Genomic DNA, 13,902 nt, shown 5'->3' with positions numbered 1-13,902 from the left:
AGCTAACACTTGAAAACAGCCCAACTGCCCATCAAATGGAGACTGGATAAAGAAGATTTTTTTTTTCTTTTGGTACTGAGGATCGAACTCAGGACCTTGTGCTTGCAAGGCAAGTGACAGAACCAGAAGATTTCATTTCTCGAAGCTTCAGTTTCCATCTCTGTACTTGGGAGAAAATTAATAGCACACTCCTGGATGAGTGGTAGAGACTGGAGGAGAGGGGCAAGGAACTGAGCAAAGAGGAAACTGTCATTCTGGACAGTGGGTCTGAGAAGGTTCAGTCACAGGGGAAGACAGGTGATGGTCAATCCTTGGGGTCAACTTTGGTAACAGAAGCAGGCTGTGTTTCATCAAGCCAGGGTCCCGGCTGTGCCACCTATTACTGGAGCTGAAGAGCTCAGAGAACGCCATGTAGATTCGATGTGTTTTCTCTCCGAGCAGTGTTGTCCTTCCTCCTTTTTGGTGTGTGGCTAATTTCGGTATTCCGGGTTCCAGGAGAGGTACCACAGCCCTAATCATTTTTTTTCTAAGCCCAGGATACAGAGAAGGAAGCACAATGAAAAGAAGCAATGAAGTTGTCGCCTAACGTCACAGCTGAGAGCTGAGGTTCCTGTCCAGGTCTGAGCCCACAGCCTCTGATCTTTATACCCCTCCCACTGACTTCCAGGGCCACTCTGTTCCTTGTGCCAGCGATTACCAACCATGGTTTAAATTTGCTTAACTTTGGATTTCTCATAAGAAAAACATGGCTGATTATAAAACACAAGAGAAGTAGATTGATATAGCATTTAAAAGCTGGGAATGTGGCATTAATCAATAAAGCTCACATCATTCCTCAGTCACTTAACCAAGTTCATGGCTTCCAGTGACCCACTTTACTTCCTTGCAATTGATTTCCTCCTCGCCAATGGAAAAAAGCAATAACTATCTTCTAAGGTCCCAGTGAGAAACTAGTAAGATAATTCACACGAAGCATGTAGCACAGTTCCTGAAACATTCTGAGGACTCAGTATGTGTTAAGAGTTAATGTTGCCTTGGAAAGTACACAACTCAACAAAATCTCAGTAGATTTAAACTGGACGATCCCATCGGATTCATTGTGAAATTATTTGACCACAGGCAATGCTCAGAATGAGGTGTTGTCTCTAAAAATGATTGATCCGATGGCTTACATGGAGTTTTCGCTGTTCCCTAAGAGCAGAAGTTGTGAAAACTGAAGTAAAGTTGAGGCCCAAACGAAATCTGCTCACTTCTGTAGGTTGGGAAAATAGAGAGAAGGACTTCGAGGTAAATGTGAATTTATTCAAAGACTTAGCTAAATATAGTAACTGTATACCTGAGTGCACGTGCCCACACACACATACCACACACATGCACGCACCAATTTCTCTTCCCTCATACACAAGGAAAGCAGTAGCATAGAGTGTACTACCTCAAATGCTTATGCAATGTGATCTCACACATATCACTTAACCAAGCCTCAGTTTCCTCGATAATAAAATGAGTATTTGAATGACCACCTCATAGGAATTAAATAGAAACATACATGAATTGTCCTATAAAAGAAAACATGCTTTTAAATTACTTTCCTTTATTTTCTCATTGGTATTTCCTACACTTGCCATCACATGTCGAACTAAGTTTGGTCAAATCCTTCAGAAATGGAGAATTAATCTAAATATTTTCCCCAAATCTCTCATCTGGTATATCCTCCTAATCTCCTCATCTGTTACAGACTTGTCAGCCTTTACTAAAGACCGGTCTGGTGGAGATTTAAAAAGCTTTTTTGAAAGTCCTTTTACGCTTACGTGAGTCTAGCCATCGGAAATATTTGTTGCTTGCCCCGCGCTCCAGGTATAGTATTGTGTATTTCAAATCCTTTGGGATGGATATTTCAGTTTACAGTTCATAGCACTTTCACTCACTCAATCCAAGATTCTTAGAGTATAAAGATATAAATTTATTTGCCCAGCCAAGACGCAACAAATAATAACTCTCAGTACCCAAATAACAGCCTTCTGTAAATGCCAGTGCCAGGTGTGCTGTTGTGTTTTCTTTTCTGTGATGTGTCAGGCCTCTCCATGGCAAGAATGCCCCAACAGCCCTAGAACAAGGAAGCCTTTGCTAACCTGCTAAGTGTTCAAAGTTTTGGTCACTTGAGTCATAGCCAAGATCATATCTCTGTGTCCTTCTATGAGGCTAGAATTCATTATGTTTTATCTTTTTATAAGCAACAATCACAGTATCCGGTTTCTGTTTATTACAAACAATCCACCTTTTGTTTCCTCCATCTGGACAGGCCAAACAGCATTCCTTTATGTGTTAGATGGGAGGACAGTCTTCCAATACTGCCCTCTTCTCTCTACCTCTGCCAGTGCACCAAGGTCTTTCTCTTGAATGTTAGGATAATATTGTCCCTGGTGAAAGTGGCATGCTATTCTGGCCATTACTGCTTAACCCTCTAAACTGATTTGACTGCAGCTACTAATTATCACTAAATACCAACCGCCAACATAATAGGCCCTGAACTCAGGCTGTGGAATGCCCTGGGCAGGAACAAGATCTTCTGTATCACTTTTACTTATGTTTATGTCTGACAATCAGAATAAATCTTCCTTGAGTACTTACTTAGATGTCATTTAATCTTCACAATAACCCTATGCTTTGAGCTTTATTATTCATTAAAGTATGATTGATGATATTTATAAATTACTATTATTTGTAGCTCAGAGAAACTAAATCTTGAAGCTGTTCAAAATGATTACTGAGTCCAATCTGTTACATTTCCTCTTTGTGCTCTCTTTCCGGAATAGAAAGACCCCTCACTCTCCGGCAGTGTGAATCAAAACCCAGTACTAACAAAGGGAACATACTGTCACTCGCAGTCACGGATGTTCCCATAACATTGAGCCGTACTGTAACAGAAGGGTTAGCATGCATGCCCTCCTGCAAGGAAGCGTGCAGCTAAGGGTGCTTGCTCGGTGAGACTAACAGGGAAAAAAATGGGAAGCACGGAAAAGAAAATGTTGTGATGTCTGACCTGATTAGTAGGGATAGTTTCTAGATCGAGAATTTGCCCCCTATCGAGGGCACGGGACAATGAGGCTTACAAGGTTAAAGATCATCCGTAGAAAAAGAGCATCACTGATCAGAAGGGGCCTCAGATTTTTTGGTTCAAATTACCTGCCAGGAAGAAAGAGCTGCACATTGTTCTTAGTAGCCGTGCCTCTATTGTCTGCTGAGACAGGTTTTTCCAAACTTCACAGGATTACACAGTTTTGCCATTCAGCTGTGGTGGTGAACCAGTTTTCTGTCCTGCAGATCAAGCTAAGCGGCTGAACTCTGAGTGAAATTGACACCTCACAGCTCCCACAGGCTGGGAGTCTGATTAACTGGATCCTCAAGTCAGCTTTTCGCAGGACTGAAACGAAGGCATCACCCAGGCCGGGTTCCTCCTGCCGCTGGGTGACCTTGTTCAAGTCCACATGGCTGCTGGCAGGACTTGGTTCCTTGTATCTTCAAACTGAGGCCCATATTCTCTTGCTGGCTGGCAGCTAGAAGCTACTGTCCTCTTGTAGAGAATACTTAGGGCTCCTTTCCACACTGTGCCCTCCACTTTCAAAAGCAAACTTCCCTTGCATCAAACCTGCTCGTGCTTTCAGTTTCCCTAGGCTCTAAGAAAAGCCCATGCTAATGTGTTCACCTGATTAGGCCAAGCCCACTAAGCCTCCCTTTGAAGCACCTCAGAGGAATATCTGTGAATACCTGTGAAGTCCCTTTGGCTCTGTATTATGGACTAATCGTAGGAATCATAGCTTACATATTTGTAGGTTCTCCCCACCCTCACCTGGAGGAGATTACACAAGGGATTACAAAAGTCACTGGTAGAGTGTCATCATCCTGAGATTCCTGCACCGCAGCAGTTAGGAAATTTAATCCGGACAGAGTCTGCCAACCTCTATTTGTTCTCCAACTCAACTACTGGAAGACAGGAAGACGACCACCAGAGCTGTTACTTTGGGAACTGTCACCAATTTCTTTTAAATACTGCAGTTTTCATTTGTGATCAACAGATACTCCCCTCCAGACACACTAGTTATGGAACTAAATATATATTTTCCTAGATGTTTCCCTAAACCCGCAAATCAGAACAGAACTATTTTTTTATTTCTCCTGTTAAAAAAAGAAAAAAAAAAGAAAAAACTTCTATCAAGACATTCCAGGACTAACTTCGTAGCTGCATCAGGCTGGCAACTACAGTTTAGTCATGACCAAGTCAAGCACTTCCGTTACCGTTTTGTGCACAGACCCCTCAAACCCAGAGACTCCTTACAGTCCCTCTCCCTCTCTCTCCCTCCCTCTGCCTCTCTCTCTCTCTACACCTTAATAATAACACAAAGCAACTACTTGATTGCAGAGCTTGTTGTATGGCATCTTGAAAGTTTCTCTTCCCAAATCCAGCCTAGAAAAAGATTTTAAAACTTGATCCTGTAAACTATACTGTTATCTCTGTCTCACAGCTACATGTCAGCTGAAGGTTGATAAGCTTCCCTTCATCCACGCACTATAAGTGTTGACCAGAAGGAGCCAACAGGGCAGGCTTTTCCATTTCAATTTTCACCTTTTCTTATTAATCCCTGAGTGTTTGGGGGAGAAGCAGGGGAAAGCCTTTTAATGGAGGATAGGGGATACATGATATTATGTTTTAATTTAAACACTCAAATTTTCTAATATTTCATATCAACCCTTCGCATACTATTTCTCTCTGTAATGACAGAACCCCAGCAATGATCATTCTCCAAGTTTTCGTCAGAGAAATGGGAAATTTGCTCAACATCACATTTACCTAAAGCACAGACGCCTGCATTTTTCACTTTGCACCTCGTAAATGCAAGGCAAATGAATCCCTTCATATAGCACTCTCCACATTTTGTGCATGACCCTCCCAAAACGCGTAAGTCAAGAGGGTGACTGGCATTTATTTTCAGGCAACCAGCAAGGTCCAGAAATGTTTCCACCACTAGGTGGCTGGCAGCAGAGCACAGCAGAGCACAGGAGCGCCATGCCGGCCCCTCCACAATTTGCAGGGGAAAATGAGCAGGCAGCCAAACGCCCTCCTATCGAGTCTGCATTGTCTACACCAAGCACTCATTTTTCCTTCTAGACTTGCTTGCTGCTATCACTTGGAATGTTCCCTTCCGGGCCCTGGGTATCTAGGTTAAGACACAATGGCCGTGCTTTGCAAGTAATGTGGGTAAGGGCAGCACTTGGGGTCAGTGGGTCCAGGGCAAAGACCCTCTGCAGAAAGAAGTGTGTGCGTGCAGGCGGCCAGGGGGAGGCTGGAGCAGAGGCTGACGTGCACATTGTATCTCCAGGTGAGTCTAGCTGAGAGCAGACAGTGATGTTTTCCCCCCAGGAGGGTAGCGGCGTGAAACACCTCCTGTCACTCACTGAGAGCACCCCCATCCTTTCCTATCCATAATCTGTGTGGGAAATGCAGTCCACAGGAAGAACTGTGAGCCCTGCTGCTCTCTACCTACATCTTCCCCTCGTATTGCTCAACTCTAAGTGACAGAGAGAGAAAGGAGACCTTCCCAGAAAACCTCTTGACCACACTGTTTCACAGAAGACACGTTTGGAAAAGCTGGGCCTGTTTATTTCATTCTCACTACAATGCCAAGTAGCACTAGGCGTTACCGTTGCACCTGCCTGGGAATTCAGGCAGGATAACTGGTCTAACCGAACTGAACCAGGCTGCCCTTCCAGGTCAGTCCAAGGCCACCACCATCCCACACCCATCCCAGCTGCAAGCTGCAGGCTCCAAGCTCGGGAGCACCTGCGCTATGAAGGTTCCTGGGGCTGTCGGACTTCCGAGGACCACAACAGAAGATGAGAAAAAGCTGTCTGAGAATGGAGGGGCAAGCTTTAAGGAAAAGAGAGGAAACGGAAGAGAAATCAACCAGGCGGGGTGCGTGCAATCCTAGAACTCTACGAGGCTGAGGCAGGATGGTTTCAAGTTTGAGTCCCACATATGGAACTTAACAAACACTTGTCACAAACTAAAAAATAAAGCATGGGCTGGAGGTGCAGCTCAGTGCAAAAATCCCAGGTTCAATCCCTAACACTGCAAAAATAATTTAAAAAAAAAAAAAAGGAAAGAGAGCCCCTCGGAGTTAGACCTCATTGGAAGGTTAGGTTGGGTGGGGTCGTTGTGACGAAAATCAAGGGCTGTAACTGGGGATGTCCATCCCCTGGGGTGTCCTGCAGGTGGAATGAAACACTATTTGTCACGCCCCAGCGAGTGCCCGCCGCTGCACGCAGGAGTCAGGGCCTGAGAGAAGAGGAGAACGGAATGGAGTTCAAGATCCACGCTAGAGACTAACGCAGAGCCAACGCAGCGTTTCGTTTGCGCTGAGCTCAGCAGAACGACCTCAGGCTCAGCCTTCAGGGTGTTTGAAGGAATTTATTGTTTGCCTCTACAGTATCTAGTTCTCACCTGAGAGCCTCGCAGCATCCCAAGTGATTGCTCGTTTGAAATGAAGAATTCAAGTAGAAGTCAGGAGAGAGGAAAAGAACCTTCAGGACAGGAAAAACGTGCAGGGAAGACTGAGAGGTCACAGACTGGCCCGCCCAGGTGTACTTTGACCTACTGATTATTTTGAAAAATTAATTTCTAAAATTCATAATCAGACTGTATCACATAAAAACCCAAAGGTCTGGCTTCCCTTTGAAATGCTGCAGATCTGACCATCGCCGGCTTACCGGAAAGCATTTGTCTGAAGCTGAGTCCCAGCTTCCTTTTTGGCCCATGTGTTGAGGCCACCTGAGTCCCCACGGGCCCACCTGACCCTTTGGGCCACCTAATCTGCTAGAGTAGGGTTCGCCTCTGTGCTCTCTCCCCAAGAGTGAGCTTTGTGAGAGAGAAATCTGCAGCCAGTCCCACTCCCCGGAGTTCCCGGAGCGTGAGGTCAGCTTGCTGAGACTCCACGTGGAGCACTTTGCTGGCTGTCTCTAGAAATGTTCAGTCACTCACGGGAAAAAAAGTAAAAAACAAAGGAAAGAAGAATCCTTAGGTATCATCTCCCTCCCTGAGTTAAAATTCTGAGCTATCAGCCTCACAACACTACGACTGGTTTAAGAGAAGAATGAAGATCAAAATAAGATTTTCATGAACTCTCATATGCATGTTGAAAATACATCAGACCTGGCACAGAGATGATCAGCAATGTGCAAAAGGTAAATATATTTTAATTCTTTTAATCCCTTTAGTCTGAAAATTGTAAAGCACTATATTATCACAGTATTCAACATGCATAAAAATGCACAATATGGGCCACATTTGTCGGTTCAATCTAGCAACCACATTAAAAAAGTAAAAAGAAGCAGATGGAATTAATTTTCAAAGTTGGTTCTATTCAATGCAGTCTATCTAAAATAACGGCATTTCAATATCCAACCCGTGTGAAAATCATTCACAGGAGAGTTTCCATTTTTTACAAAGTTCTTCAAAATCTGATACGTATTTCACACATGCAGCATATTTCAATTTGGACCTACTCCTTTACCAGTTCTCAAAAACCACAGGAGGCCAGAGGCTGCCTTACTGGACCACACAGTTACAGATGGAATCTACATGACATCATGTGTTTTTCCTAAATTAACTGAGGAGGCGAGGTGGTGAAAGCAAGTGTGGATTTCCCACAGCACCCAGGGAAACAGGGAGGCCAGACAGGAAAGAGACGCCGTCTGATACAAGAGCCATGTCCTCGGTGCTCTCTTTGGCCCCCGTGCACTTCTGACCCCTTCCCTCTGTCCTTTCCCATTGTCTAACTGGGGACCCTGCTGCAGTGTGAGTACCCTGGCATGGAAAGGAGCACGGAGTGGTTGGATTCCCACCTTGTCGTTCGCAGGGTAATGACCTGCAGCAAGTTACTTAATCTCCCTGGCCTCAAATTTCTCTTCTATGAAATACAATTACTTACTTCATTACTGAGTTCAGAGGATTAAATCCTAAATTCAAACTCCACAGCACCACACTGTGCTGTAAGAGTCTTCAGTTGTTAATGGCGGGTTTTTTCCAACATTTATATATGTTCAGAAGAGGTAGCAGCAGGAAAAAAAAGATCAAAGACATGACACTTTTGTTTCAATATACACTAAAATCACGGGCAATACATTATTTCTTCAGCACTTGATATTTAAAACTTCTCTTGGTATTAGGGAAAAGCACAACCTCAGCTCATCACCCTGAGCCCAGGTTATGCAGACACAACAAAAGAAGAGGCAAACAGGAAAGCATTTCTGTTTTCACCAGTTGCATGGTGAACTTGCATGTCCGAGTACATGTGACCTGGATGATTTGGAGGCACACCTGGATGAGAGCCATGTGAGAGCACGCATGCTGAGAACTCGGCAAACATCTAAGAAACACCGCCTGGGCCACCCTCCATGGAGACGGCAAGAGCTCTGTCACCCAGGGGACACAGCCACCTCAACACCTGTAGATTCCCCCTCAGTTTGATTGTGTCCTGCAGCTCTCACGAAGCCCTAGCAGCCTTTACCCTTTGCAGGTCCCACAGCAGCATCCTCAGAGCTGCAGTCTGTGCTTTCATTTACCTGAGAGGGTAGCACAGCTCACAGCCTTGGGAAAACTAATGCAAAGAAGGGGGCACTCACCAGCTCATTCTCTTCTCCTGGGTTGAGCAAAGCCCGATGCTCCTTCTTACTGTTCCCCTCCATCTAGAGCAGATTGGTCCGGGTCCCTCCTGGCCAACTCCTTGGGAAAGTACCAGAACAACCTGTGTGTCTTTGAACTCAGTCGCTACTTGTCACTGCTGTTCTCAGGTGCTTATAAAATCTGTTGGCACACACCTTGCCGATTAGACCAACAATGGAAAGAGAGGAAATCCTCTCCTCGATCACAGGATTGGTCTGTTAATCTATCCGCTTGATGTGTGTTTTTTCTTCCTCATGTTTATTTACTGAGCTAGATGTGAGCGCCTCAGATTTAAGGAATGATGGGGGAAAGCTATTGAGCTAGAAAGATAAATAACATCACAGGCTGTCCATAAATGTCTCAGCCAGCGAATGGGAATGGCCACTCTCCTAAATCCTGAGAAAAGAGGATTAACCCATGAGGGATACATAAAAACTCTGTGGAATTGAGCCCCATAGTGGGGTTGGGTTTGGCAATCAGAACTGAAGGGAGATTGGCTCATGATGAGGAATCAGGAGTCTTTCTGGAATCAGAAAAGCCAGATTTTTAAACCCTGAAGGACTGATGACCTTGAAAAAAATTATTTAAAATCTGAATTCCAGGTTTCTAGTATGTGAAATGTCAATAGTAATTATAAGGTTGATAGCAGGATTTAAGATGATATTTATAAAAGGCCAACTAACACCCTCGACACTCAATAAGAGATAAGTAATCATCATGGTAATTAAGACTAATCAAGAAAAGAGATGCTTAGAAAAAGTAAACTATAATAATAAATTCATTTCTTTCATTTTTCTCTTTACAGCTTACAAAACGATTTCAAATAAGTGAAATGTATGGAGGAAGGAGAATCTAGAAAGACTGAGTATTAAGGATATAAGACAAATCTCCACACCTATGTAATCACCACTGAAATTGCAAATAATCTAAAAACCCACAAAATGTTAGGAAAATATAAAATGACTTCTGCCGTCTCTAACAACAATCTGCTTTGTTTAGTTCAAAATTAACAGACACCAGAGACAGTGACCATGAAACAGGACATCTGGCCTCATCCCTAACCTTGAACACCCTCTTCCTGTGCACTAGAATAGAGAACTAGAGGAATCTTAAGGTAAACTCCCCAACTGCAAAGTATTGTTATGTCTGGGTTAAAGTTAACTGTCTTGTTACCAATTTGTACATGGGTAATATGAACTGAGGAAATAAAATGTAACCACCTGAATGAGGTCATAGCTGTAAAACCTATCAAGGAGGAAACTGCAACCCAATAGGTGGTCGATCACTGGCACTGCCTTTTTGAATGAGATCGACCCTTTTCTGACAACATAAACTTTTTATTTTACTTCCATTCAGCTCATCTCTATGTGCATGTCACTTGCCAATTCCTTCTGCAACAAATTTAATATTTTCATAAAACATAAGAAAATTGGGCCATTCTAGGGTTAAACTGTTCGTGTTAAAAACTTTGACCATGGTAGAAAATTTGCTCAGAGTGAAAACTATTAAGGAATGGTATCTGATTCTTTCCATTGATTGACATTGTCATTGGTTGCCTTGAGTGAGCCTAAGTGTCTATAATGGCACTCAAGAGAGGGCTAAGTACTGCCCAGTGCAGGAACACATGGCTGATGAGAATACAGAGACATCTAGAGATTTAAGCTTTTCACACCAATAAGGCTACTGCGATGCCCATACTAAAGAAAACTACTACGCTACCGTGAATGTTGCAATCAAATCTAAGGATGGCCTCAGATTTGGAGAAATGAGTTCTGATTTCAGAAAATTTAACTAAAAACCTGAGTGACATTATCATTCATTTTCTACCCATCAACTATTTATTTGTGTATCTCGCTAAAACAACATCAATTGTGTCTGGACAACATGATGTCAACTAAAAGTACTAATGATGAATCATGATTTGTCTAAAAGTGGGCTCAGGACCCTGATTTAAACAATAAAATGTTAGTCAAAGGCAGGTTTAACCAAGGTCTTGAGGCAAAGATTATCCCGGGGCTGAAAGAAGAACATTTTTGTTTGTGTGTTTGTTTTCTATTCGATTCTTTCTTCCTTCCTTTGAAAGTTCCTGTGAAGATACAATGGGGACTATGTAGGATAGGAGCAGAGGGAGTGTCTCCACCTCCTAGTCTATGAAGCTTCTTAAAGGAAGACCCAGTGGACATGGTGGAGTGCATTAGAACCACATCTCACCTTCCTACTTGGCAAAGACAAGCTTCCTAATCCCCACTTTCCATGGACTCAAGGGAAACTAATAGGTGTTCAACCTAGATTGGAAAATTTTCTCTAGACTTAAACTCTTGCTGTTTTCTCTGCTGACCACTGGAGGGTGGCTAGAGAGTGCTGCTTCATGAACACAGTTGAGCACCTACACCCGCAAGACAGCGATTGCCGTAACAGCTTCCAATGGTGTAAGGTAGTAGAATTGTGATCCAACTTTGTGGTGGTAAGAGGGCTTTACTGTAACAATGGAAGTAGGGTGTCTTCCTTGCAGTGTTTCAGTGAACCTGGCTCTCTCCATCTATGTCTCCACCTTCTTCAACATGTGGTTTCCAAGGCTGTTGTGTGGTGTTATGGGTCTGAATGTGTGAAAAATAATAAGAGAAAATTGCTAGGGACTAGTCCTGGAAGAGGAACTTTGTTCTTATGCTAAATACTGGCTAGAACTCAGTCAGAGGACCACACTTACCTGCAAATTTGGCTCTGGATGTAATCGACGTTATTCTAGGAAGAACATAAAGGTAGTTTGGTAGCCACCAAACTACCACATAGACTCTATGATAATCTCAGCAATCAATAAAGCAACTGGTCATCCTGGATCTCAAAGGACTCACAATCTGGTGAAAGAGCAAAATCGTGCCAAAGTTACTGTTCACACTAAGCAGGAGAGAGGCTTCCCCTGCACTTCCAAGAAGCTGCATGGTGGGTAATACAGCATGAAATAACACACGACATCTAATTAACAGTGGATCTTGTTAGCTGCTTACCACAGCCACAATGGTGAGAAAGATATGTGAGTGCTGCTCCGTGACCCATCCTCTATCTGAAATGCAAAGTCAAACACCTGCTAACCAATAGATCACACAGAGAGAACCAACCATCCCTTGTTTCTTCCACCCCTAACCACCACTGAACCAAAACAACCCATGTGCTCTCTACAGCTTGAACACAAATCAGAGTGAACTTATTTTAATTGAGATAAAGAATCCTTTTATCAGCTCAAGGTGAAAGGAGGATAATGGGCTTTCACCTTCTTTGCTTTAAATTTCAATTTGGGGGATCAGTAAATTGAGAAGTTGTTGAACTGTGTCCGATTGTTCATGCACAGAAATAAGATCATATCTTATCTGGGGACAAAAAGAAGAGAAAATGTCCAAACTCTAAAAAGTTTCCATATTACCTCCCAACTTGTTCTTGCCCTGTGAATCAATTTAACAAACAGTGTTAGGATTGAAGAGGAAATAGAAATGAATTAGACAATGGCCCTACCTTTATTGTGTTACAACTCTAGAAAGGAAACGAGATGGAACACAACTGTACTACAGAAGAAATGATAGGCTGCACCAGAAGGGATGACCAGAGAAGGTGCTGGTAAAGGACAGGGAGGCTCAAACTCAAAGGATGAGGGTGTCTAGTTTGATGCGCTATTGTGGTCACAGAGAACTCTGAGAATCTGATAAATTCTGTAGATTTTTTCCTTCACCAAAAACAATGTACATATGCATAAAATAATACTTACATCAAGTTTTACTTACCCTCTATCCAGTCCAATCCTTGCATTCATAGTTCTTCATTAATCTGTTGAAAATATGCATTGCAGGTTTTGTATCAGGCAGTAGCCGGGAGGACAGCAGTGATCAAAGATAAAAGTCACTGCCCACAGGAAACTGACAGTTCAGTGGGGAAGGACTAACGGACAGAATAGATATAACACACAATGAAGCAGATGGTGTTGTGGCCTGGGAGGGAATAAGGTTAAGAATGTAATAGACAGTGCCGGTGGGGTGGAGAGTGAGACCGGAAGGAGGAAGAAGACCAGGTGGAACCACATTTTAAATAAGGCTGTCAGGGAAGGCTCTGCAGAGACCTGAAGAGCCAGGTGCACATTTCAAGAGCCTTGTCCACTTTGCTACCTTGGAAAAGTGGGTTCCAAGTTAGGAATAGCAAGTGTCAAAACCCTGAAGTTGAAGACTTGGAAAGAAACCAGTGCGCCCAGGACTGCGTGTGCAAGAGATAAAGTCATAGGATTTGAGACAGTGAGCTAGCACTGTGATCTGGCTAATTTGGCACTTAAAAAAGATCTCTCTCAAAACCAGGCATGGTGGTGCACGCCTATAGTCCCAGAACTCAGGAGGCTGAGGCAGGAGGATCACTGTGAGTTTGAGACCAACCTGGGCTACGTAGTGATTTCCAGGTCAGTCTCAACTATGTAGTGAGACCCTGTCTTAAAAATAAAAAAAAAAAAAGACCCCCCCCCGTGTGTCTCCTCTCTCTCTCTCTCTCTCTCTCTCTCTCTCTCTTTCTCTCTCTCATCTGCTTGTGTGTGTGTTTTACTGGAGATTGAACTGCAGTACCTTCACATTCAGCTGCAGATCCAGACTTCTTTTGGGGGGGAGGGGACACAGTCTCACTAAGTCATTACACCTTTCTCATCAATAGGAATTTTTTTCTTAAAAAATACAGTGTTATGGTGGTTACGCTTAATTTCCCACTTGGCTGGCCTGGGAGCCAGCCAGGAATTCATAAACCACACTTCTAGGTGTGTCTGGGTAGGTCCAGGTGGGTCATGGCTGTTAGGTAAATAGTGATGACCTTGTAAAAGAACATACTGCCAGCCTGAATTTGGAATTCCTAATGAGACCTCCCCAGAATGTCTTTCAGAGGGAGACATGAATCAAGTTTATTGAGTGGCCTTTCTGTTGACAAGCTGAAAGAAACCAGTGAGGCAAGCAGAGCTCAGTGGCAGTGGTTATGTGGCAATCGGCTCTTATACCAGTGCTTAATGTTTTATTTTGCCAGTGTACCCTGACCTGACAGTGCAGTCAGGGGGCTACAGGATGTAGGAATGGGTTGTGATTGCCCTCAGGAGTCAGGAACTCAGGAGGCTGGGGAAAAACAGGGATCAGACCTATCCTCATCCGGCACGACCTTGGGCTCTATGCTTGGTC

At 43.6% G+C, this 13,902-nt stretch overlaps 1 protein-coding gene across 4 annotated transcripts in view; it reads right to left on the bottom strand.

Annotated features, from left to right (window-relative positions):
- Atp13a5 (ATPase 13A5) overlaps positions 1–8,995 on the bottom strand; it is a 102,351-nt gene extending 93,356 nt beyond the window's left edge. For all 4 annotated transcript variants that reach the window (XM_010624089.2, XM_033762569.1, XM_033762570.1 and 1 more), the window contains exon 1: positions 8,677–8,995. In XM_010624089.2, the coding sequence (XP_010622391.1) occupies positions 8,677–8,739 (63 nt within the window). In that variant the 5' untranslated portion in view covers positions 8,740–8,995. The remainder of the gene's footprint in view (positions 1–8,676) is intronic.
- Between the last annotated feature and the right edge of the window lie 4,907 nt (positions 8,996–13,902).

Source organism: Fukomys damarensis, unplaced genomic scaffold (genome assembly GCF_012274545.1).
Source record: "Fukomys damarensis isolate Sample0158 unplaced genomic scaffold, DMR_v1.0_HiC HiC_scaffold_12, whole genome shotgun sequence".
Taxonomy (NCBI): Eukaryota; Metazoa; Chordata; class Mammalia; order Rodentia; family Bathyergidae; genus Fukomys; species Fukomys damarensis.
This window is presented reverse-complemented; position numbering and strand designations above follow the sequence as displayed.